Source organism: Danio rerio, chromosome 8, assembly GCF_049306965.1.
Source record: "Danio rerio strain Tuebingen ecotype United States chromosome 8, GRCz12tu, whole genome shotgun sequence".
NCBI classification, from domain to species: domain Eukaryota; kingdom Metazoa; phylum Chordata; class Actinopteri; order Cypriniformes; family Danionidae; genus Danio; species Danio rerio.
The window spans coordinates 15098748-15123229 of record NC_133183.1 but is presented as its reverse complement, the minus strand read 5'-3'; the positions used below and the strand labels follow the sequence as shown (position 1 = coordinate 15123229).

Below are 24482 nucleotides of genomic sequence, written 5' to 3'. Positions count from 1 at the left end.
CCTCCAGGGGGCGCTAAATAAACTCATTCGACTGTTCCGCAGCGGCTTCAAAAGAAGGGCGAACAACACCCAGCAGGCTGGCTCAGGAAAAGGTTGGTGTTATTACGTTTTATTTTAGAGTCCGGCTTGAAAATTATTTCTACCAATAAAATATGGCAGAATGACCCCTATATATATGCTTTCATTATTCAAATCGAGGTGTCCGATACAAGCTTTAACAAACAAACTGTTACTCTCTGAAACCAGAGGTGTTAGCAAAGATGCTAACGAGAATGTTTCTGAAAAGAAAAGTGCAATTAAAATGTCACTAAAGTTCCAGAATTTTCCATTCACGGTCGTTTATTTTATGAAATTTCCAGAATTAACTACTTTAGTCACGAAACATGTCAGAGGATTTGTGTTCTGTCTAAACTACATAAATCAGCAGCAGGTGTATGTGATACAAAAGCAGGTGTGAATTCATTTGTGTTAACGGTAAACATGTTAGTGTGTCATCGTTACACACATTACGGGTACAACTCAATGTAGTAATAACAGTAAACTGAGCACAATTGCTTATAGCAAGTAACGTTACAGGTAGATAATAAATATTTGTAGTTATATGTACAACTACCCTGTAAAATGAACAATGTAAAATAACGATTTTTTTAGTAATGATTGTTTATAAATGTGCTTATAATTAATTTTTCGTAGTTCAGCCCTTTCGTTGATATGACACATATTTATAGCTAACGTTGGAGAGAAAAGCAGCAGCAACTGTTAACCAAGGCTAAATGTTTCTCTTTTGTCAGTGCTGTGAGGCAAATATTTGTGGTTTATCCCGCTCCACTAATACCAGATTATCTTTATAGAGTGAGAACAAGGCCTTTCTAAATCCTGTATTTTTTTTTTGTTTGTTTTACTGCAGCCCGTGCTTTGCTGTGAAATGTGCAACTCAAGCGCATTAATTTTCAGTCCACTGTGTAAATCACTTTATAAAGAGCCCAGTAACCTCTATTCCTAAATAAATGTAATGATTAAACCGTACGTAATGATAGACGTGGGACGATAACCGTTTTCAGGGTATACCACGGTTTGGAGAAGTCAAGGTTTTAAAACCGCAAAATTTTCTGCTATACCGTTCCTACGTTATCTGTAAGATTTACGTTATTTTTTTGTCATTAAGACAACATTATCTCTAGCTGAAAATATAACCAAAGATGCCGTTTTAAATTGTAAAGAAATTTGTGTTTTTGAAATGAATAAAGACAGCAGGAGTCAATGATGCTGATACTGTTACAACATATTTTAAATGTTTCTCAAAATAAAATATGTTGTGTTCAAATGGGAAATAAGTTTTAGTTTTTTACCCAGACATTTAAAAAGTGTATATTTTAGAGCAGTGAGCACAATATTGTGATATCGTAAAACTGATTTTTTTTTCATACCAAGGTCATCATACCATCAGAATCTTATACCGGCCCATGCCTATGTAATGATTTACATGTTTAATTATTTATTGGTATGCCTTTAGAATTTGCTTACTTATGGATCATGGAGTATGTAATGTGCTAAACTGAATACAATCTTACATCAACAACACATTGCAAGCAACGCGTTGATTATAACAAATAACCATATTAGATTGCAAACAACCCAACCAATTGTTTAGCACATGTGCATCACTGCTATTATGTTTACACATGTAATATTTGTATTCAGGCTATTATAAGCTCCGTTATAGTGCACTAGACAAGTCTAAACAAGTTCTACCCACACATGCGTGAAGCAGGGCAGTTCAGTACAATTACATAATCTATCGGCTTAAAGATATCGGTCTCATTTTGACATCAGACTGATAACGATAACATTAAAAATAGCATTTATTGGCCGATACCAATATGGCCGCCGATATATCGTTCATCCCTATACTATATCGTGCATCCCTATACAATTTTTTGTGGTGTCAAATCGATTTGGGTTTGGATAAGGGTAATGTTTTGGTTGTTTACATAACTGTATTTCATTATTTTTCTGTTTTTAAAACCAGCAGATTATACTATGCAGTTCACATGGCATGTGCTTACTCTCATTGCAGCATCTGCTTAATAAAAAATATTAATAGTAAATAAATAAAAAAAAACTGATATTCGGTCAGTTCTTATTATTGTCTTATTTTTTCACAGGAAAGTCCCAGGAATGCCGAAGAAATTCCAGGGGGAGAATTCCAAATCGGCCACTGCCAGGGCCCGAAAGGCCGAAGCCAAAGCAGTTGCTGATGCCCGCAAACAGAAGGAGCTGGAGGATGCACTCTGGGAAGATAACGACAAACGTGTTGTGAAGAAAGAACAGCGGAAGGTATGATTTTCATTTATTTAGTCATTTTCATCTGCTTTTCCGGGGCAGGGTTGTGTGGGGAGCAGTCTTAGGAGAGAACTCCAGACTTCCCTCTGCCTAGACACTTCCTCCAGCTCCTTTGGGGGATCCTGAGGCATTCCCAGACCAACTGAGAGACATAGTCCCTCCAGCGTGTCCTGGGTCTTCCCTGAGACCTCCTGCTGGTGGGACATGCCTGGAGCACCTCTCTAGGTAGGCATCCAGGGAGATTCTGAAACAGATGTCCGAGCCACCCCAGCTGACCTCTCTCGATGTGGAGGAGCAGCATCTTTGAGCTCCTCCCAGGTGTCAGAGCTCCTCACCCTATCTATAAGGGTGCGTCCTGCCACCCTTCGAATGAAACTCATTTCGGCCGCTGGTATCCGAAATCTTGTCCTTTCAGGTCATGACCCTCTAGGCATCCAAGAGATCAGTAAAGAAATATTTTTAACCAAAACATATAATGTGGTCAATATTTACTGGCACTTTGAATTCTCATAGGTGAATTCTCATAAGACTGCTTCATATGACATTGCAATAGGTACTTAAAATAAACTGCACCATTGTAAGATACTGTATGTGCAGAACATCCACCCCAAACTGTCAACATCATCTTTGAGTTGTAGAGTGTAGTATAAACACAAGGTGGCAGTAAAAGTCTGCTACACAGACCGTTCCTCCAGTTCATTTGAATTGTTTGACAGTGTAGCAGTTTCTGCTTAGTAATGCAGTAGAACCTGGAGAGAGAAAAGAGTGGAAGCCACAGGATTGTTATGTCATGACAGAGCTAGTTGGCAGATCAGTATGTTTTCAAAGCCCATTCAATTAAAACTATCCTAAATTGTGACATTTAAAGGAATAATTCACCAAAATACAAAATATTTATGAGCCTATGAGTTTCTTTATTCCAATGAACACAACAATATTTTGAAAAAAAAAAAAATTTAAAAATTAACATCCGTAGTAGGAAAAACAAATCCTATAGTCAACATTTCCAGGTTTCCAGCTTTTTTCAAAATAACTTCTTTTGTGCTCAACAGAAGAAAGAAACTCAGACAGGTTTAGATGAAATGAAGTGTGAGTAAATGACATAATTAAGCTCCATTCACACTATGAGTGACTCTCAGCGGCAAATCGACAAGCAACCATCCATTTCAATGGAGAGTGAGCAACTTTCGGCAAGCTCCGTCTACGTGAACGACAGCGACGGTTGATGACAAGGTGGGCGTGACAAGCGATGTAACAAAGTTGAGAATTCTTAAACTTTATGCGGACAAAGAGCGACTTAAGCTACAGCTAATAGGAGCATCATGTGATCCTCTCTCAACTTGCTCAGAGGCTGGTGGTTTTCTTTGTTCTGTAGACCTGCACAGACCTGCGTTTGCAGCAGATCGCCACTCAGAGCGACAGGCAGCTACAAAGTCGCTGTTAGTGTGAACGAGTCATTATAATTTTGGGGTGAACTGTCCCTTTAATTATTAAAATAATGATTATTTTGAGATTTTCTAAAGCAAAATTAGTGACAAAATAGGTTATGAAATAATAAAATAGAAAGTTCTTAATAGCGATGTAGTAAACGGATAAAACTGTTAAAACTGCGATACAATTTTAGTCAGGATTACTTGATGAATAGAAAGAAAGGACATAACAGATTGTAGGTCACTTTTGGGCAGTATTATGCATATGTACAGAGTATAAAAATGGATTTCTTTTTAATTTAACATTTAAATTGTAGTGTGCATTTAGTGAAAAATACTATATAGTGTGAAAATTACAAGATATGTTTTGCTTGTAGACAGATAAAGTAACTACACTGTAAATTACAGGTATATTATTTTTTTAATCTGTATTTTGTGATTCACAAAAGTGTTTTCCATTTTTATACAGTTGTGAATTGCATTATAGGATGTTGATCTCCACTTTGTTGACTGATGTTGAAAATTCAACTACAGTTGAACAAAGTGACTTTTATTGATGTTTTAATAGTTTAAAATAGGGCTGCAAGATATTGGAAAAATCTGATTTTTGCAATATTTAATTATTCTGGAATAAATATTGCGATATGAATACAGCTTCAATAGATAGATTTATTTGCACTATTTGATTATTTTTGGGGAGTTTAACAGTATGTAAGTACAGACATTCTATAATCACTATGGAAATACATGCTTATTTAACTTTTTTCCAGTTTTTAGTCCAAATATCAAACAAATTTAAAAATAAAGAGTAATATATATATATATATATATATATATATATATATATATATATATATATATATATATATATATATATATATATATTCACCGTCAGTAAAAGTCAAAATTAACATTTTTTTTCTTTTAAATGTAGATATTTGGACTAGAAACAAAAAAAAATCTTAATAAGAAATGTTTTTTGCGTAAATAAGATAAATTCCATTTAAATACAGTAATTAAAAACTATTCTGTGGTTCCTGGTCAAATGTAGTTTAGATTCAGCATTGCATATCTTTGCAATGTGACTATGCAATGTGCACATTGCGATATCAATGCTAAAATGACATGATGTGTAGCCTAGTTTGAAATAATATAATGTATAAGAAATAGTATGGAGAGAAATAAGTCTGTACAAAAACAAAAAATGTACTGGCAGTTTATTACAAGGTTTTATACCGTAATACACAACACCAACCCAGACAAAATATCACTTTAAACAAGTAAAAATTATTATAAAAGTCACTTTTTCAAACTTGTCAAGGTCAAAAATTAGTTTGAAGATGGCTCACAGTCCCGTAATGCAAATTAACACCATAAATAAATAGGAAAAAAATAAACATATAAATAATAAAATTCGTAAAACAGATAATTTACACATATATGGGCTCAGTAACCCTACCATCTTGGTTATAATTGACTTCATGATATGGAAATATTTACAAGTTTTGTTCTGAGTGTACAGAAATTTAATTCCCATCGTGCCCATGTTTTCCATGTAATGTTGTCTAACATTGCAGCCTGTTGTCTGCTAATCTTGTATCTAAATGACACAGCTGTCTTCTTCGCTGAAGCTCTAGACATGCGAGTCTGAGTAGCACACAATAGATTAATATATTGCAAGTCAGGTTTAGAGTTGCTCAGGAAATGAGGTCCCCACAAACAAAACAAAAGCCGAAGCCGTCTGGGTTAAAGTAACACCGTCACACAAGTTCTGATGTCTTCTATCAATTATGTCAGATATTGATGAGCGTTCGTTGTCTGTAATGAAACTTGATTTTGAAATTAGGCCCGGATGAGGTTTGTGGATGGATGTTCTGACTGATATGAAGTGACTGGTTGGTTGTTATTAAGTCTAGTAATACGCTTTTGTTTGCCGCTGCTGAGTGTTAGCAGAGATGATCTGGTCCACATGTTTTTTTAATGCATTGTCTGTCCTGTTTTAATACATGCGCAGTGATAAAGCAACCCTGTGTTTAGTGATTTTTTTTTTATTCAATTAATCTTTATTTCTAGTGCTTTTACAATGTAGATTGTGTCAAAGCAGCTTAACTTTAAGTTCTAGTAGATTGAAACTGTGTCAGTCCAGTTTTAGAGTTGAAGTTCATTTTAGTTCAGTTCAATGTGGTTTAAATTTTACTGCTGGAAGTCTAAACACTGTAGTCGACTCCATCAGTGCGCAGCTCAAGACTCAACCAAGCAATCCTGTGGTGACAGTGGTAAGAAACAAACTTCACCAATTGATGAAAGTGAAGGAAAAAAAAAACCTTGAGAGAAACCAGGCTCAGTTGGGCTACCACCAGAAGCCATGATCAGGGCCAGACGGAATCTGCGGACGTTTTTTGCTATTTTTGCGGAGAATTTTGGTAAAAATCTGCGGATTTCTGCGGAATTATTTTGGGAGTATCCAGCGGAGTATCATAACTAAAACCTTAATATATGAAATAAAAAGTAATAAATTACTGAATAAAAACTGAATAAATTCAGATTTACACATTTGCTCAAGTAAATAAACAGAATTAATGATGGGCTAAAAATCTGCAGAATTCTGCGGAAAATCTCCTTGCGCAGATTCCGTGTGGGCCTAGCCATGATTTTTGAGATCTTGAAGAGCGGGTTGGATTGTGGTGAGACGGAAGGTTGGTTAGATATACAAGAGCTAGATTATTTAAAGCTTTATATGGAAGAAGCAATATTTTATAATCAATATGATACTAAACAGGCAGCCAGTGTAATGCGGATACAATTGTGATGATATGGTCATATTTTTGTAGCCCTGGTAAAAACTGGCAGCTGCATTTTGCACTTACTGGAGTGTATTAATAGAGGATGCTGGGCAACTAGCAAACAGACGTGACAGTAATCCAGCCTAAAAGTCATAAAAGGACTAGCTTCTGACAAATTCGTATTTTTCTCACAAATATTCTTTTTTTTTTTTCTAGTTTCATTTATGAAACTCAGATTCACCTGCAATAACACACAGAAGTCTTTTTGCAGTTTATTTAAATTAGCAGCCACTAGTCTACATTGAAATTTGATTGTTTACAGCATTTTATTTCACAATATTTTACATTAAACATCTATTGATTTGCATGAATTCTGCAGTTCCAGCTTCATTCTGAATTCATCTAATGCCACTTTTTGCACTGCTGCATCATCTTATCATCATTACATCATCATCTTTACATATTACATATTGTATGTCTCTTGTTCTACCTCAGATATGTTTACTCAACCTCATCCTACCGCCCTCTCAATCTCTATTTTGCACTACTATTAATTTACCATCTTACATTTATATTGTACATCTTGTATATATCTCCCGTTCTACTTCAGAACTGTTTGCTCCACCTCACCCTACTCCCTCTCTCATCCCCTAATTTTGCACTACTGTTAATCATCTATAGATATTTCTAATGTAACTAGTTGTTTAGGGTGATCTGTATGGAACGGATATATTAACATGATTGCACCGAGTAGTGAGATGCACTTTATCTCATGGCACATATATGTAATTTACATTATACAAGTGTACGTTACACAGTGACAACAGAAAGGCATTTTATTCTATTAAAAATCTCCAAAAATGTAAAAACTCCAGTGTCGATAAGAAGATATTTTGACATGTCTCCTTTTTTATTCATCCAATAATAATCAACCAGGTTTAATATTGATTTGGACCTCATTTGCTTTGATTGTATTGATAGTTTTTCAAAATATCTTCTGTTATGCTCTTCAAAAAGAAAAGGTTAGAATGATTCAAAGATGACAACATATTTGTTTTTTGATAGCCTATTTTTAAAACCCATTTGCTAACTGCTTTGCATCATAATAACAAGAGTTTTTCAAATAATCTTTGTATTTTTTTAAAAAAAACAAGCATCATATCAATCTGAATATAATTTATAAGTCAAGTTTAGCTTAATTGGGGACACTTATTTTGTAGTGAAAAAGTTAGCCCAATTGTATTAAAGAGATAGTTCACCCATAAATGACAATATGATTTACCTTTACTCCCCCTCAAGTGGTTATAAACTATAAATGTTAAATACAAAGGACAATATTTTAAAAAATGTTGACTTCTATAGTTGGAAAAACAAATGCTGAAGTCAGTGTTTACAGGTTTTCAACATCCAGATTATTGACAATTACAGTGGGAATACATTTTTGGGTGAACTATCCCTTTAAATCAAAGATACATTAAAAAAAAAATAGGCTAATTTGTATTTAACATTTTAGTATTTACTTGGAACATATTTTAGCAGTCTAAATATTTGAAAGGCCGTCTGTCTCTGCTCATTGGTGGCTTTTTCTCCCCTACTTCCCCAGCTTTCTCCTGCCTCTGTTTCATACATTATTGAGCCGGTGTTGGCATATGTAGTGTGCGTCAGCAATACTGGCATGATGTGCCAATCTACATGGTAAGGCGCTTTCAGTAAGGACCTCCTCACACCCTGTTCCTTTCCTCCAGTTTCCTCCCATCGCTGCCATCTGATCTCCATCAGCCGATCCGACTCGCACCGCTGTTATCCTGCTGCAGCCATTCTGCTAATTATACCCTGTGTCACTGAGGCCACTGTGTGTGTTCATGCAAACTCACCTGCACTGGAAACACTGATTTATCCTTTACATCTCCTAAAGATCAGCCACCGTCTGGGAGTCGGGTTTGGTGAATATAATTTATCACCTGCAGATATGTGAGAATGTCAAGAGAGAGGAACGTATCTTGGTTTGCTCTTGAGCACGGCCTGCCGTGTGGCTTATCTGTGTCACACGAATGACATTTCAGCCTCTGCTCGACATCTGAAGGTGTCATCTCATTATGCGTATCTTCTTACTGTTGTGTCACCATTCCTGCGGATGTTATCAACAGGAAGGTGGCCGGCGGTTAGGATGCGGACAGTTAAGACCATGTCCGATCCTAGTAACCATTACTTACGCTCTGAGCGGGCAGGAGGCATCTCTAATTTCTTTACTCTGCACTGCAGTTTACACTTACATTTGCTTAATGACCGTCAGGCTGCCTCGATAACATCGGTCCGGTTGTAATTTAAAAGAGTGTGTGTGTGTGTGCGTGTGTACAGGATGATAAGGAGAGGAAGCGTTTGGAGGCTCTGGAGAGGAAGAGAGAAAACCAAAGGCTTTTGGAGGAAGAAGATTCCAAGATAAAGGGTAAACAGACAAAAGAAGGGCCCAGTAAAGTGACTCGAGCGCAGATTGAGGAGACTCTACAAAGCAAGCAAAATGTTAAGGAAATCAAGGAAAAAGGTATGGGCCAATCCAATAACTCCAATGTAGAACACTACCTCCATAATCACAAAATGTTCTCATCGACTTAAGTTAAATTTTACATTAGCATATTGCTTTATTAAAGCCAACTAAATATTAGAGAGGTTTTATAATTTGACATGTTTGTTACCACTGTTTGTCTGCTGCACTATATCATTTTCATTTAAATTACCCCTTTAACATCACTGAGAAATAGAAGTGGCATTGGATCCTTTTTTAATGTATTGTGATGTCCATCTGAATAAATCAGATTATATTAAACAAAATTTTAAAATATATCAGGCACTTGGTGATTATGTTCTCATTGGTCTCCCGTATGCCTTCAAATCTACAGAGAAAAGCCACTTGGATGTGCCGCTCGAGGAAAATGTCAATCGGATAGTTCCAGAGGAAGGCACAGTGGAGGCCCGAACCATTGAAGATGCCATTGCAGTACTCAGGTATCTTGCTGTCTTGAAAAATACAGATTTGAGGAGATTAAGAGACTCTTCAAGCACTGTATATTTTAGCCCATTTCAATTTTTTTTTACCCCTACCCCTTCCTCTTTGCCCTTAAAACAGTGTGTAAAAAGGGAAGGGCTTCAAATATTAGCCCTTAGAAATGGGACACCACTACAGCACCTGCACACATCATCAAATGTCATTGTAATCTCTTCATATGAGATTGATGATCGCAACTGCTGTATTATTCCAGTTGCATTATTTTTTTGGTATTTATCTTCAGGAAGTCACAGAAGGCAACGATATTATGTTATCAGTACGATATAATGTGGCAGTAAGCTCGTAACTGTATTGTGTGTTTACACCGTGTTCGTTCATCTATGTAAACACAATAAAACAATATTAACATTATAGCAGACACTGTAAAAAGCCTATTTACAGCCACTAGACTTTTCTGACGGGGTATTCGTGTGTCATCTAGTGACAGATGTGAAAGTATGTAGTGGGACTCCTATACAGAAATTATTATTATGGATTATAACCTGCTTGTTTGTAAAAATTCTTAATGATGAAAAATACAAATTGTGCATCTCCTGTCACCTCGGCCCTATGCCTTCAATCTAAAGAAAATTGGGACACCCATATCCCTTTACGTGAACGCACAAAATGAGGTGTAGGGTAAGGGGTAGAATTAGGATTGGGCCTTATTTAAAAATCACAATTCCCAAATGTTGTAATTCATTGTGTTCAGATTTTTCAAAAATTAACAATTTATATACCAAGCAGTTATTTCATAACTCTCTCTTCCAAACGCTATCTTTTTAGCATTGCCTTAAACACTATGATACACCTAAAAAAAAGTGTTTATAGCACTCGTGTCATTTGTTGATGATGCTGATGGTTTGAAAAATAAAGAAAATGCGCTTTAAAAATGGCAAAGCACTGGATGTAAAAACACAGGGACTCATACTTAATGGTACTGTCAGCATAGGTCAATTCAGAGTTCCTAGAGATGGTGCAACCTGGAAAATGGTGTAGGGGAACAATTAGTTCCTAGTTATCAGGGGCCTTATGTACGAAGACTTGCGTTGAAATCATACTAAAACATTGCGTACGCACAAAGCTGTAAATGTGCCGAATCACACGCATATTCTTTTTGTACATCTGAATGAACGTGAAACTGAGCGCAACATGCACGAGCGCAAAACCCCTCCCTGCCTCCTCCCCCATATGAATATGCTAATGACTACTTTGGCAAAACCCAACGCAAAACCAAGCAAAAGAGAAACTTTGAACAGAATGTGAACTGGAGGTGCTGCTTTCAAAGGCAAACCGGAGAAAAACTGTGTTATTTGCAAGTTTATCCTCCGGAATTAATAACAAAAGAAAAAAATAGAGTGGGAGAGTTTAGCTGATGCGGTTAACGCAGTTGGGTCTGAACATCGCACTGAGTGGATTAAAAAAAAATAGTGCGATGTATAGGTGTAAAATTTTGTAGTGTCTTTAACAGCATGAGTGGCGTAGCTCGTAAAGTGCATAGCATGTTTTGACATGTTCGAGCATGAGCTCGGTTCGAATCCAGCGTCTGATGAACTTTTTCCCCCGATACATATCAGATTTTGCCTACTCTTCATCGCAAGGAAGACAAGTAGGAATCATTATTAAGTCTGTGCATCATATTTTATTTGCACATTTATTTAATGAAAACGTTTCCGATTCACGTTTGCAAATAAAATAAAAGGAAATTATGCAAGGCAAGGCAACATTTCATACACAATAATAATTCAAAGTGATTTACATAAACAGGAATAAAAGAATCAAGTATAAGAAAATAAAAATCAAGAATAAAAATGATTAAAACCAGATTAAAATATGTTAAAACACGTTTTAAAAGAATGAAAAAAAAAAGAAGGACATAATATTGGTGACTGTGATGGCCATTTGAGTACAGTGAACTCATTGTCATGTTCAAGAAACCAGTCTGAGATCATTCGCGCTTTATGACATGGTGTGTTATCCTGCTGGAAGAAGCCATCAGAAGATGGGTACAATCTGTGGCATGTAGCACAGTTCTCATTTGGTAAATGTACAGCCAAACCGATGGATTTTAAGCATTGATTTTAAGCTAATGTTGGAGCACATCTGATCATTTCTGAAAGCTGATTCCAGCAGCAGAGGCCGCAAAAGCTGAAGGCAGATTTACCCTTAAGCAACAAAAAGCTCAATGACCATTTTAACTTTAAGTTAAAAGCACTTTAAGGAGTAAAATAAGATTTTTGACCTAATGTGATTCTTATGTTTTTATATTTCATTAATTTTGTATGTTCACAGCTGTATTGTATATTCCACAGGCTTGTGGTTTTGAGGCATTTTATAAACACTGTACATTTTTGCCGAGTGAATACATGGTTTTCATATTGTTGTAAATGTAAATGATCTTAAAGCTTACATTTTTTTAATCTCTTGCATAGTAAATCAGAGACATTTCAGAATAAAAGTGCAGTGCAGTGTATTTTGGAAATGTTTATAATTAAGACTCCCACATTATGCATAACTTATTTTGGTTTCTGAGCAAACTGTATGTGGCATTTAACTCTGCCTTCTCTCTGGGTCATTCTGACACAAGAAGCAAAGACTAAGAACGTTATTAAACACATTCAGTATATAGATTTCACTAGCACTGGCAAAGTTTTTTCACTTTGTAAAAACCTACTGTAGGTGATGCTCTACATCTGCTTCATTATAATTTATGCTTTTCTTTAGCACTAAGGAAGATCTGGACCGTCATCCTGAGCGCCGTATGAAAGCCGCGTACACTGCGTTTGAAGAAGCCAACATGCCTCGTGTTAAAATGGAAAATCCCAACATGCGGCTTTCCCAGCTAAAACAGCAGCTCAAGAAGGAGTGGACAAAGTCTCCGGAAAACCCCCTGAACCAGCGTGCAGCCTCCTACAACACCAAGTAAACCAACACCAAACGGCACTTAAAGACTGACCCTCGACGGTGATCATTACCAATAACAAAAACAAAGCCACCGCGATTAATTTTGACACCCATAACAATGTTTTATCACTCCTACATGAACTCACAGGATTATTTAACAAATTATTCAATAGATATCTGATGATGTATGAAGAGCTAATTCGCTTATCTGCTAAACCACAGCCTCTCAAGAAAGGGCCGCTGGGAAGTTTTTAGTTTTAGTATGGATAAACGCAGAGGTTTTCACCACAGTTTTACTGCTGTGTCAAACTCATTTAATGCCACCGTCTAATACGCGAAACATGAGCTGGAGTGTGGTTAACCTCAAGCTAGTTTTTATTTTCTGTTTGTTTTTTTTATTTAGTGTTTGCGAGATGATCTTTAGGGTTCAGTTTTCTGGTTTGGTATTTATGGAGAAAAGATTATTGCCCTACATTATGGCTGTGATGAAGACGGGGATTTTTGTGTTGATTGCTGGTTTTAAAACTGCACTTTGGCCCCTGTGAGGAAGAAAGTCTCCATATCTTTAAGTCAAGTGGACTGATAGCCATTGGATTCTCATACGCACATGTGTCGAGCAGTGCTAACACACTCGGGGCTTTGCTTCCCATCACGGAGGAGAACAAACACTCTTGGTGGCTTTGGATTACACAAAATTACAATAAGGAAGAAATAAATGGATGAAAGAATGAGCTATTCTGTTTGGTGGTGTTTTCTAATTTGCTGGAAATGGTTTGTTATATTTGTTTATTTATTCATTAATTTATTTAATTCTTAGTTTTTTGCTTGCTCATTTCTTTTTGTTTTCTTTTTTGGGTTTTTTTGTTTATTTTTTCTAGAAGTTGGCGTTTATTCCTCTTTTGCATGATATTTTTGTTGATGGCATTTGTCAAGCTGAACCATTTAGAACCAACCTCAATACCTGAGCTGCAGCGAGGAAAAAAATATAAAAATAAATATTAAATATTTAAGCAACCACAAAAATAATGCATTTGGTTTAAAACTAGCTAGTTGTAGGCTAATGGTTATGTTAATTTACGATCCAGTTGGACAGGTGTACCTAATAAAGTGGCCGGTAAGTGCATATATTTAATTGATAATATACACTGGTTCTAACTGCGAAAAATGTGCATATGTATTCCCAAAATTAGAAAATTAATAAAAAGCAACAGTTCGTTCAGTATTTTATTGACACTTAGGACCGAATTATTAGAGATATTTTTTTATTTTCTATATTTATGTGAAGTGTCTTCCTATGATTCTCCCTCTTTCAGTCACATCAGAAAGCAGATTTCATCTTGCGTGATACTTCACAAATACTGAATGTAGATCTGCTTTTAATGACGTCTCTGCAGGTACACAAACGCTCACTGACCCCTATGGGACGTTCCGGAAGGAAAGGAAATTAGCCCGCAGGCAGAATGATTCCCAGTGGCCACCTTTATCCTCAGCAGGAACACTCTTTAGCACTTAAGGTAATTTATGGCCGTAATGTGTCATCAAGCAGCGTCAGAGTGAAGGACCTGCGGGTCATCCGGAGATTATGCTAGGCGATAACCTCTCCCATTTACTTACCTTCACTAACACATCTCTCCCACGCAGAATCCATCCTTCCCCAAACTGCCTGTAAAACAATCAAATGAAGAGCTCAATTGTCAAAGAACGGCTGTGCCTAATCAAACGAAAAAATCTCTCAACGAGGGTGGTGTTTCAAAGCGGACGTGTTACTCGTGTTTTATTTTTAAACCTATTTGCACATTATTAGTTGTGACCCACTGAGAGTGTTAATTAAAAAACATCCCCCTCCTGCACTCAAGGGCAGTGACTATATTTGGATGATTTTTATTAGCAGCGCTCCTTCATCGTGATCGTTTCATCAGGATCGTTTAGAGACCAACCTTCTTAAAGGAGACATATTGATCTTTTTCTCCCTTGTGTTTAAGTGCTATAAGCTAGTTTCAGGTCTATCTACTGGAAAGTTTGACAAAGGACAAGCCACTTTGTTTTGGTGAGCTTTTCTTTGTAAGCATGTGGGAAAAATGAGCTGCTCAGATTTCACTCTCCTAGTGACGTAGGAAGAGGATCTTATTATACATCAGTGCCTCTTGATGTGCACGTTTCCACCCACAGTGCCACTGCAGCTGTTAAGATGAATCTAGCTGCAGACCCACACACATTTCAGGACCCACAATCCAGGCAGAAGAGAGGCCAACCATGTATGGTAAATGATAAATCAGTCACGGTTTTGTAGTATTAGATGTAATTTGTGTACAATACATATTAACACTAGGTATGTTTCCATCCACCTGTGTTATGCACATTTTGGATATGCACATAAAAAATGGTTGATGAAAACACCAAGATGCAAATAAATGAGTGGGATAAACTTTATCCAAGAAGAAATTACGATGGAAACACTTTTACTGATCAAATTCCAGTATGTGCATTAAAAAAAGGTCATGTGATTTTGTTGTAAGAGATCATGTAATGATAAATATGTGTGTGACTGGACATATCAGCAGGCTGAGCACATTGTAAAACATCTGAAATGTTGTTTTGGTAATTATAAAATACCTTAACCATCTTAGTATTTGAGTTATTATATTATTAATGACCTCCAAAATCAAGTGTGTCTGAGCTCTGCATCTAACGCTTTTAAACGCCGCCAATCGTTCAATGCATGTCTGCATTTTTCTTCTGAGGTGCAAGTCATTTATTAAATAAAGAAAAGATTGATGCAGCTTCTCATACTGCAGCAAATTCCTTTTTTACTGTTGAAGTTTGCTGCCAGATAATCAGGAAGTGACTTTGTTCTCTTTGACTCATTGAAAGTGCTGCTTTATTCGCACGTCTTTTATGCGTTAGTCCTGTTGTGCACAGAAATTTAATTCACATCTTTGGATTGAAGCATAGCTAATGATAGAATACTAATACTTAATGGACCCTTTTTACATTTCCAGGATTCTCGGTTAGCGGAAGTCGTCATGGTTGGGTAAACTTAGAGCACAGTAAGTGGGAGAGTATGACAAATATTTACAGTCCTATTTGCTAAAATAAAAAAAAGAGAAAAACTTCATGATGCTGTTATAAAGACCTTTAGAAAAAGGAAAAAAAAATTGTGTGAGACTCGTAACGGCAGACAGAAGAGAAAACAATGTCAAATTCACTGTCCTGCCCTTGCTCTAAATTAAATTTTTTTTTCTAACTTGATCCAAAGATGATATGATATATAAATAAATAAAAGTGCAGACGTTTTTCTAAAATATAAGCTGTGTTGGGGTTAATGCATTACAGGTAAAACGAGTTACGAAATACTACTTTTCTAAGTAACGAGTAAAGTAACGCTTTTTAAAAAATTAAGTAATAATATTTAAGTTACTTTTTTGAAAATGTAACGAGAGTTACTTTTTAGTTTAATTAGCTTTTAAAAAATAAATTGCTGCATTAAAATTAAACTAGTCACAATGAATCGCAAGGCCAATGAGAAAATGAACACATTAAAGAAAAGGAAAAGGGGATCGTCAATGGACATTTCCGTAGTGTTCTGTGTTGTTTGTGTTGTGAGAAAATGCAGCACGTTTTATTATTTGTTTGCATTGTGTGAAAATGCAGCGTGTTATTTTTTTTTTTAAATGTGTTTTCACTGTATAGATTTTTTGGCTGATCTTTTCTCAATTTGCTGGCGTTTTTTGTAATTGCATATGTTTTCTTAAAGTGCATTGCGTTAAGCTTTCTCAGACACTGTAAATTAGTACAAAGGCAGCAAACACATTGCTTTAAACATTGAATAATCTGTATATACAACATGTTGAGCTCTGGAGTCAGGAAGTTCTCTGATAACATTATCCTAAAATATTTTTTCATGTGTTTTTTTAAAGATAAATGTAGGTTATAAAAAATAATAAGAAAAAAAAAACAAGTTCTGAAATAGATCAATCCTCAGCAGGTAATAAAAAGTAACCAAAAGTAACGTAACGCATTACTTACAAAAGCAAGGAACTAAGTAACGCAACACAACTAGCTACTGTTGTGGGAGTAACTCAATATTGAAGTGCATTACTTTTAAATGTAACTTTCCCCAACACTGATAATAAAAATATTAATTTAAAAAAACTTTGAAGAGTTTAAGATTATGACAAACATGTCATACCAGTCTTGTGAAAATGGTCCATATTTACTTGCTCAATTTATTAAACCATAACTTTTTTTTTTTTTTGCTGCTTGCTCAAACTACTTCAAATGAGTTTAATCAACATATTTCTTGAGTTTTTTAAGACAGCTTAATTGTTTTATGTTCAGCCCACTTAAATTTGCAAAAGTAATTAAGTTAACATAATCGATGTGTTGGAAAATCATTAGGGAATTGTGTGAAAGCCAGCGTTTTTACAGTGTACGTTTTGATTAGGCGTTTAGTTCATGTTCATATTATAACAAATACTTAGTCTACTTGAAATCATGATTTATATAGTTTATTTTGCAAGCTTACATCATTATTCTCGAGCTGAATCTGTGCAAGTTTGGTAATCTTCAGTGCAAATTCCCATATGGAGCTGAGCCCCCTATGGGAAGCCTTTAAATGTCACTTTAAGCTGTATAGAAGTGTCTTGAAAAATATCTAGTCAAATATTATTTACTGTCATCATGGCAAAGATAAAATAAATCGGTTATTAGAAATGAGTTATTGAAACTATTATGTTTAGAAATGTGTCGAAAAAATCTCTCTGTTAAACAAATTGAGGAAAAAATAAACAGAGGCTTATTCAGGGGGGCTAAAGAATCTGACTTCAACTGTACATTCTGGTAACACCAGAGATTTATTTGACATCTTCTGTATAATATGTCCCATTAAAGTGCACCCTCTCTATTGAATGAGTGGTCTGTTTTGCGAGATGAAGCTGACTAAAGTAGCTGATGCTCGACGCAGCATGAGGAGTCTGAGAGGGAGAGACCCTGCTGTCCTAAAGAGCACCAGGCCTAAAATAGCATGGAGTTCCCTAATCCGCGGAGTCTGGCTGATGATGGCCCACATCTGTCTAGCACAGAAAGCTCAGTCTGTCATTATGCTTTCTAGATCGAGGCCTGTGTAGATCTTGAGTGATCAGAAGTGATGTTGCGCAGCTTTTATGTCACTGATTAAATCTGTGACTTTGAAAATGCTGTCTCAGATGCTTTTGCTTCCACCGCAGCACAAAATGTCTTGTGGAACGTCTCTAACCATGCAAACATGATCATGTTCTAGTCAGGTTTAAAGGGATAGTTCACTCAAAAATGAAATGTAATTAATTTACTCACATTAGAGTTGCACAGTTTACCGGTACTATGGTAGTATCGCTCAGAAATACTGGCGGTGCCACTGTAGTTTGTAGGTCTATCTACAATAGATAATGTTGATGTGGAAAAGTCAGTAAAATGCTCACACGCTTTTACAACTAGAGACCTTTTTATTTGAATAGTATGTAGAGCCCTGTAAGGTTGCAAGTTTTCTGATGTTTCAAACGCACATCTGAATCAGTTCATTTCTGTTCATCTAAATATGATTTATTAGCTACAACAACTGCGACAATCTCAAAAAAAAAAAAACGACTCACAAAGGGACATTTTAAATTACTTTAGATTCTTACCTGATATGATGAAAAACACAGAATAGCAACAGAAAACATTGAAACTATTTTTGACTACTTCATTTAGCCTAATTTTGTTGGAAAAAAGCTATTTTGGTAACAAATTTCATTTGGTATAATATGTATTTTTATTTTAATGTATTTTTTGTTGGTCAGTTATCTACAAAATAATCAAAAAGAATGATTAAATTGTAGGTGAAGTGACATGTAAAGAATACTTTTTTCAATGATAAGGGAATTATGAATTCAATTCAAGACCTATTATAAAACGTAAAATATAGTATTCTTCAAAATATCTTCTTTTTTGTTCTACAGAGGAAAGAAACTATGTTTAAAACCACGTCAATAAAGATAATTTTTATTTCTGGGTGAATTACCCCTTTAATGCTGTTATAAATTTTACAAGAGGACTTGACCAAAATTAGGTAATTCTTTTTTTAAATAATTTTTTTTATAATATTTATATATTTTATTATATTATTTTTATAATAGCAATACACTAATTTAATTAAAGTCCAGTCCTAGCTTAAACGTAGTGCTTTTTGTGAAACCAGTTTGTTAAATACAGAATTTTGGATTTCTTCTTCTTATTATTATTATTATATATTATAATAATAATAATGTATATATATATATATATATATATATATATATATATATATATATATATATATATATATATATATATATATATACGTATGTGTATGTATGTATGTATTTAATTTTTTATTTTTATTAAAATGCAATAGAAATTTTCAATAGTGCTCTTTTGAAATAAATAATTTGGCCCAAGTCATCGTGTTTTCCAACATCATGTCCCTGAATCACTCTTAAAATATTAATTTTGATCATGGACGACAAACGTGTGTCAATTTTTGAAAATTGAGATTTATACATCACATGAAAACTGATTAGATAAAAAAGCTTCCCATTGATGTTTAGTTTGTTGGACAATATGAATATATTTGTTGGACAATATGTTGAATTTATTGCTATTTCAAAATCTGAAATCTGAGGGTTAAATAAAAATACTCAGAATATCACCTTTAAAGTTCATATGAAGTTCTAAGCAATGCACAATAAAGAAGGCACAGTGCACCCAAAAAATGAAAGATCTGTCATTTTGTCACCATATATATATTACAGTATTATTACTGTAATTATTATAAAATTACAGTAGGAAGTTTACAAAATATCTTTTTAAATTAAATTTTATTAAAAAAAATTCAAGTGCTGACAATAGAGAGTCAAAAATATCATGGACAACTTCATGGAGCATTAGCTTTCTCTAATATTAATTTTGGCATAAAATAAAAATACTCTACAATGAAGTATTGGCTTTTGCCAGGAGCGGACTTATCAAATAGGTGAGGTAAGCAGCTGTTATAGGGCCAAGGGGAATTAGGAGGGCCCAGAACAATGCCAAAAAGCCTATTTTAATCATTTAATTATATCATTATAAATTTTCTGTCATATGTTGTAATATCTGTCTATAACCATTAAGATTTTAACATTATTCTTTTTAAAATCGAGGGCCCCCATGAATAGCCTAGTGGAACGCTCCTTCCATATTGCACATACAGATATTAAAATCACAAATATGGCTAATTAAATGTACATAGTTTGTGAACTTCATTTTTATTTTTTTATTTTACATTAAGAAAATAAAAGTTCCACTAGAATAAAAAAATAAAAACAATTTTTAAAAAAAAAAAAGAATTACAGAAAATAAATATATGTACACTCACCGGCCACTTTATTAGTTACACCTTACTAGTACTGTATTGGATTCTCTTTTGCCTTCAGAACTACCTTAATCCTTAGTGCCATGGATTCAAGATCTGGAAATTTTCCTTTGGTATAAATTGACATGATAGCCTCATGCAGTTGCTGCAGATTTGTCAGCTGAACATCCATGATGCGAATTCCCTGTTCCACCACAACCGAAAGGTGCTCTATTGGATTGAGATCCGGTGACTGTAAAGGCCATTTGAGTACACTGAACTCATTGTTATGTTCAAGAAACCAGTCTGAGATGATTTGCACTTTATGATATGGCTTGTTATCCTGCTGGAGGAAGCAACAATACTCAGGTAGACTGTGGCATTAACACAATGCTCAGCTAATACTAATGGGCCCAAAGTGTGCCAAGAAAATATTTCCTACACCATTACACCACCACCCCAAACCATTAATACAAGGAAGGATGGATTCATGCTTTGATGTTGTTGATGCCAAATTAAGACCCTACCATCCGAATGTTGCAGCAGAAATCGAGACTCATCAGACCAGGCAACATTTTTTAAATCTTCTATTGAGCCTACGTGAATTGTATCCTGTTTCCTGTTCTTAGCTGACAGGAGTGACACAAGGTTGGCTCAAGGTTGGAGGTATTGTGCGTTCAGAGATGCTCTTCTGCATACCTCTGTTGTAACGAGTGGTTATTTGTGTTACTGTTGTCTTTATATTCAGCCTGATCTCACGAGAAAATGTAAGTATTTAATGTTTTGTCAGTTTAGTGGCTAATTCGTACGAGTTCAGTCGTACGAAAATGTACGATTTTATAAAGGAGGCGTGGCAGCCAAACCCACCGCTAACCCCAACTGTCATTGGGTGATGAGCAAATCGTACTAAACTGTCCGAATTAGATCATACGAATTAGCCACTAAATCAAAAAGTTTTGCGTTGATTGCGTTGTTATATCAGCTCAAACCAGTCTGGCTCCTCTGACTTCAGGCGTCAACAGGGCATTTGCGCTCACAGAACTGTCGCTCACTGGATATTTTCTCTTTCTTATTCTCTGTAAACCCTAGAGATGGCTGGCATGAAAATCCCTGTAGTTCAGCAGTTTCTGAAATACTCAAAGCAGCTCATCTGGCACCAACAACAATGTTCAAAGTCACTTAAATCCCCTTTCTTCCCCATTCTGATGCTCGGTTTGAATTGCAGCAGATCGTCTTGACCATGTCTACATGCTTAAATGCATTGAGTTGCTGCCATGTGATTGGCTGATTTATATATATATATATATATATATATATATATATATATATATATATATATATATATATATATATATATACAGACAGACAGACAGACAGACAGAGTGAGAGAGAAAAAGAAGCCTGAATTGCTTAGGGCCCCCAAATCACTAAGTCGGCCCCTAGCTATTGCTAAAAATATACACGTGCAACAAAGTTATGTGGTCAGGTGCCACAAATGACCCCAAAAACAACATCATAAAAATCTCCCCTTTCTCCAGCAAGCTTAATTACAGAGGAGCGTCCACACTTAAGCACATGAACCCTGCTGCTCGTGTACATGTACATGCGTGTTTCCGTCCAGCGTGATCCTGATGTGATGTGTGTTGTTGCTCTTTTATCTGAGCTGCCTCTGTGGCGGGTAAGATAAGAGGGTTTGGGAAGGCCTTTGAACTGCTCAGCATCAATCGCACATTTCTCTCCCCTCGCTTTCCTCAATGCATTCGCCTGCCTCCACCAACCCGAGCGCCGGACGCAATAATGATACCCGACACTTAAAGCAGAAAGTGATGCGGTGTGCGCAACATATAGTGTTCAGCTCTGCCTCTCTCTCTTTCTCTCTGTGTGTGCTGCTTGTTTCTTTGTCTCCTTATCCATTTGCATGCCAACCCTTATCAAGCTGGGCTGTCCTTTCTTCAGCCTGCATCCTAATTATGCGTCTCAAAGAGAGACCGGCCGGCCCCCGACATCTGACAAGCGTCTGAGGAAAACGCTGCATGTCTGTTGACTAAATCCTGTTTTCTCGAAAAAGCGCCCATCACTCAATCTCGCATGTTGGGGACTCGAGTTTAACTAACATGCTTGCAGAGGGAAAGGAGGACGCTGCTTTTAAGGTAAGGATGTCTTGGTTTGCAGTTATGGATGTTTTGTTTATATATCAGACCCTGAATGCAAATTCTTGTTTTATTTTTTGTCTTGTAGAGGCTTTTGGGGAAACTTAATGCAGATTTTGAAGGTGTAATCAACAGGTGTCATATCTGAGGAAATGTTTAGGATATGTTTTAAGAGTATTTTGAAGCATTTCTTAACATTAGTTAATGTTTTAGTATTATAGTTTATAAGTTACTTGATCTCAATTTGTTCCAAATCAGTTTGCAGTCTTTTTTTTTCTGTTGAACACTAAAGAAGACACTTTAAGTCAATAATGTTGAAAACTAATAGTAGACTTGTATTTTTTCCTGCAATTGACATTGTTTACTGATTTCCAAATTAACATAAAAAGAAACGTATATAGCTTTGGAAACACTTGAATGCAAGGAAATGGTAACATTTCATTTTCGACTCTTTAACATACAGTATCTGTTAACATTTGCTGATGATAGTTCACAGTGCATTCATTAACCTGAACACACTACTTTTGGTTTTAGATGTCTTAGTAAATGTTGAAATTGACATTAAGATTAATAAATGCTGTCGAGTTAGGAAAACCAGCAAATTCGAAGGCTATCACTTGATTAAATGCGTGTTATCAGTGGTTGTCAGCTGATAGATATGGGCCAGTGAGGGCTTTCTGTGCCTACTGGGTGGGGTCAGAAGGCTGTTATCATCCATCCACATGGTTAATCAGCTGTAGAGCATTATTTATGGCTGCAGCTGGAAGTTAACAAGAATTATTTATATGATTTATTAAGTTTCGCATTAATTGTATTTTGTTAATGTCTACCCCTACTCCAACCCAAAACCCAACCATCACAGTAATGTAAAAACTGATCTGGCGTCTTCTCTATTATTATAGCTGATTAACCATGAGAATTATTTATATGATTTATTACATTTTTCTGTTAATAGTATTTTTATAATGTCTACCTCAACCCTAAACCCAACTGTCACAATTAAATAAAAACAGATCTAAATCAGGAGTCTTCTCTGTTAGTATAGCTAATTAACCATGTGGATGAATGACAACAGCCTTCTGAGCCTACTAGTAGCAGCAGAAGGCCCCTACTAACCCATATCTATCAGGTGATATCCACTGATAATGTCCATTCAATTCAGTGATCACATTTGAAGTGGGTTTAAATACATGGTTTGCACACAGAATGTTTAATTCAAAACTCTAAAATGTGAAGAGAAGCTGACATATATTAACATTTGAATTGTAAGTTACATATCTCGCATTAAATGTTCAGCCACTTTCGCTTTCATTCAATGATTGACTGAATCTTCTGAGAACGGTAGACCATGCTTCTTTAATCTGATTGGTCATCAGTTATGTTGACATTGGCAGGTGGTGTTAGATATAGACCGAAAAGGCTACTTTTTAATCTTTTTGTTGTCATCTTAACAGCAAAGAGCTACATAATGGATTCCAATAATACAATGTAAATATTAGGATGAACAATTTGGCAATTCTTACTTACTGGGAAAGATTTTTCCACAATAATGTCTGCAGTGGTTAAGAGCTGTGTTTTATTGCAATGCATGGAAGAAAAACATAATTCCTACTTACCGTTTTTATTTTGTTTGAACAGCATCCATTTTGACTTCCTTTATGGCATGGAGGGATATTAAACAACAAGTTACCATCAAAAAATTGTGTTTTTAGATGTGATTAAAAAGAGCTAAAGTGCTGTCAAGAGTGATATGATCTGTTTGTTTTATATATATACACAGTTAAAGTTAGAATTATTAGCCACCTTTTGATTATTTTTTTTTCACAGCAAGGAAATTTTCACAGCATGTCTGATAATATTTTTTCTTCTGAAGAAAGTCTTATTTGTTTAATTTCGGCTAGAATAAAAGCAGTTTTTAATTTTTTAAAAAACATTTTAAGGCCAAAATTATTAGCCTCTTTAGGCTATACATTTCTGTACTGTCATCATGGTAAAGATAAATGAAATCAGTTATTAGAAATGAGTTATTAAAACTATTATGTCTAGAAATGTGTTGAAAAAATCTGCATTCCGTTAAACAAAAACTGGGGAAAAAAATACGGGGGCTAATAATTCTGACTTCAACTATATATATATATATATATATATATATATATATATATATATATATATATATATATATATATATATATATATATATACACACACACACACACACACACACATATACACACACACACACAGAGTAAGTGACTACGGTGTCATCTCACAAATGAGTGTGAAATCTCTTTCCTGCTGCCCAAACCCCCCCGTCAAGGGTAAAGTAATGAACACTCATCTGCTTGTGACAGGGCCTCTCCATCTCTCGCTCACTGTTAGACAGGAACATGCGTTTATTCATACAAAAGAGCATCTGTAATGGCACGGTTACCTTAGCGCAAACAC

The 24482-nt window shown here is 35.4% G+C and overlaps 1 protein-coding gene across 1 annotated transcript; it reads left to right on the top strand.

The window, feature by feature from the left end:
- The first annotated feature begins 51 nt into the window (after nucleotides 1-51).
- On the top strand, nucleotides 52-13231 carry ccdc124 (coiled-coil domain containing 124). The gene is given in 5 exon segments (NM_200565.2): nucleotides 52-92; nucleotides 2166-2337; nucleotides 8915-9098; nucleotides 9454-9559; nucleotides 12324-13231. Coding segments are annotated over 4 exon segments (651 nt in total). The 5' UTR covers nucleotides 52-92; nucleotides 2166-2178; the 3' UTR covers nucleotides 12526-13231.
- Nucleotides 13232-24482: the final 11251 nt, after the last annotated feature.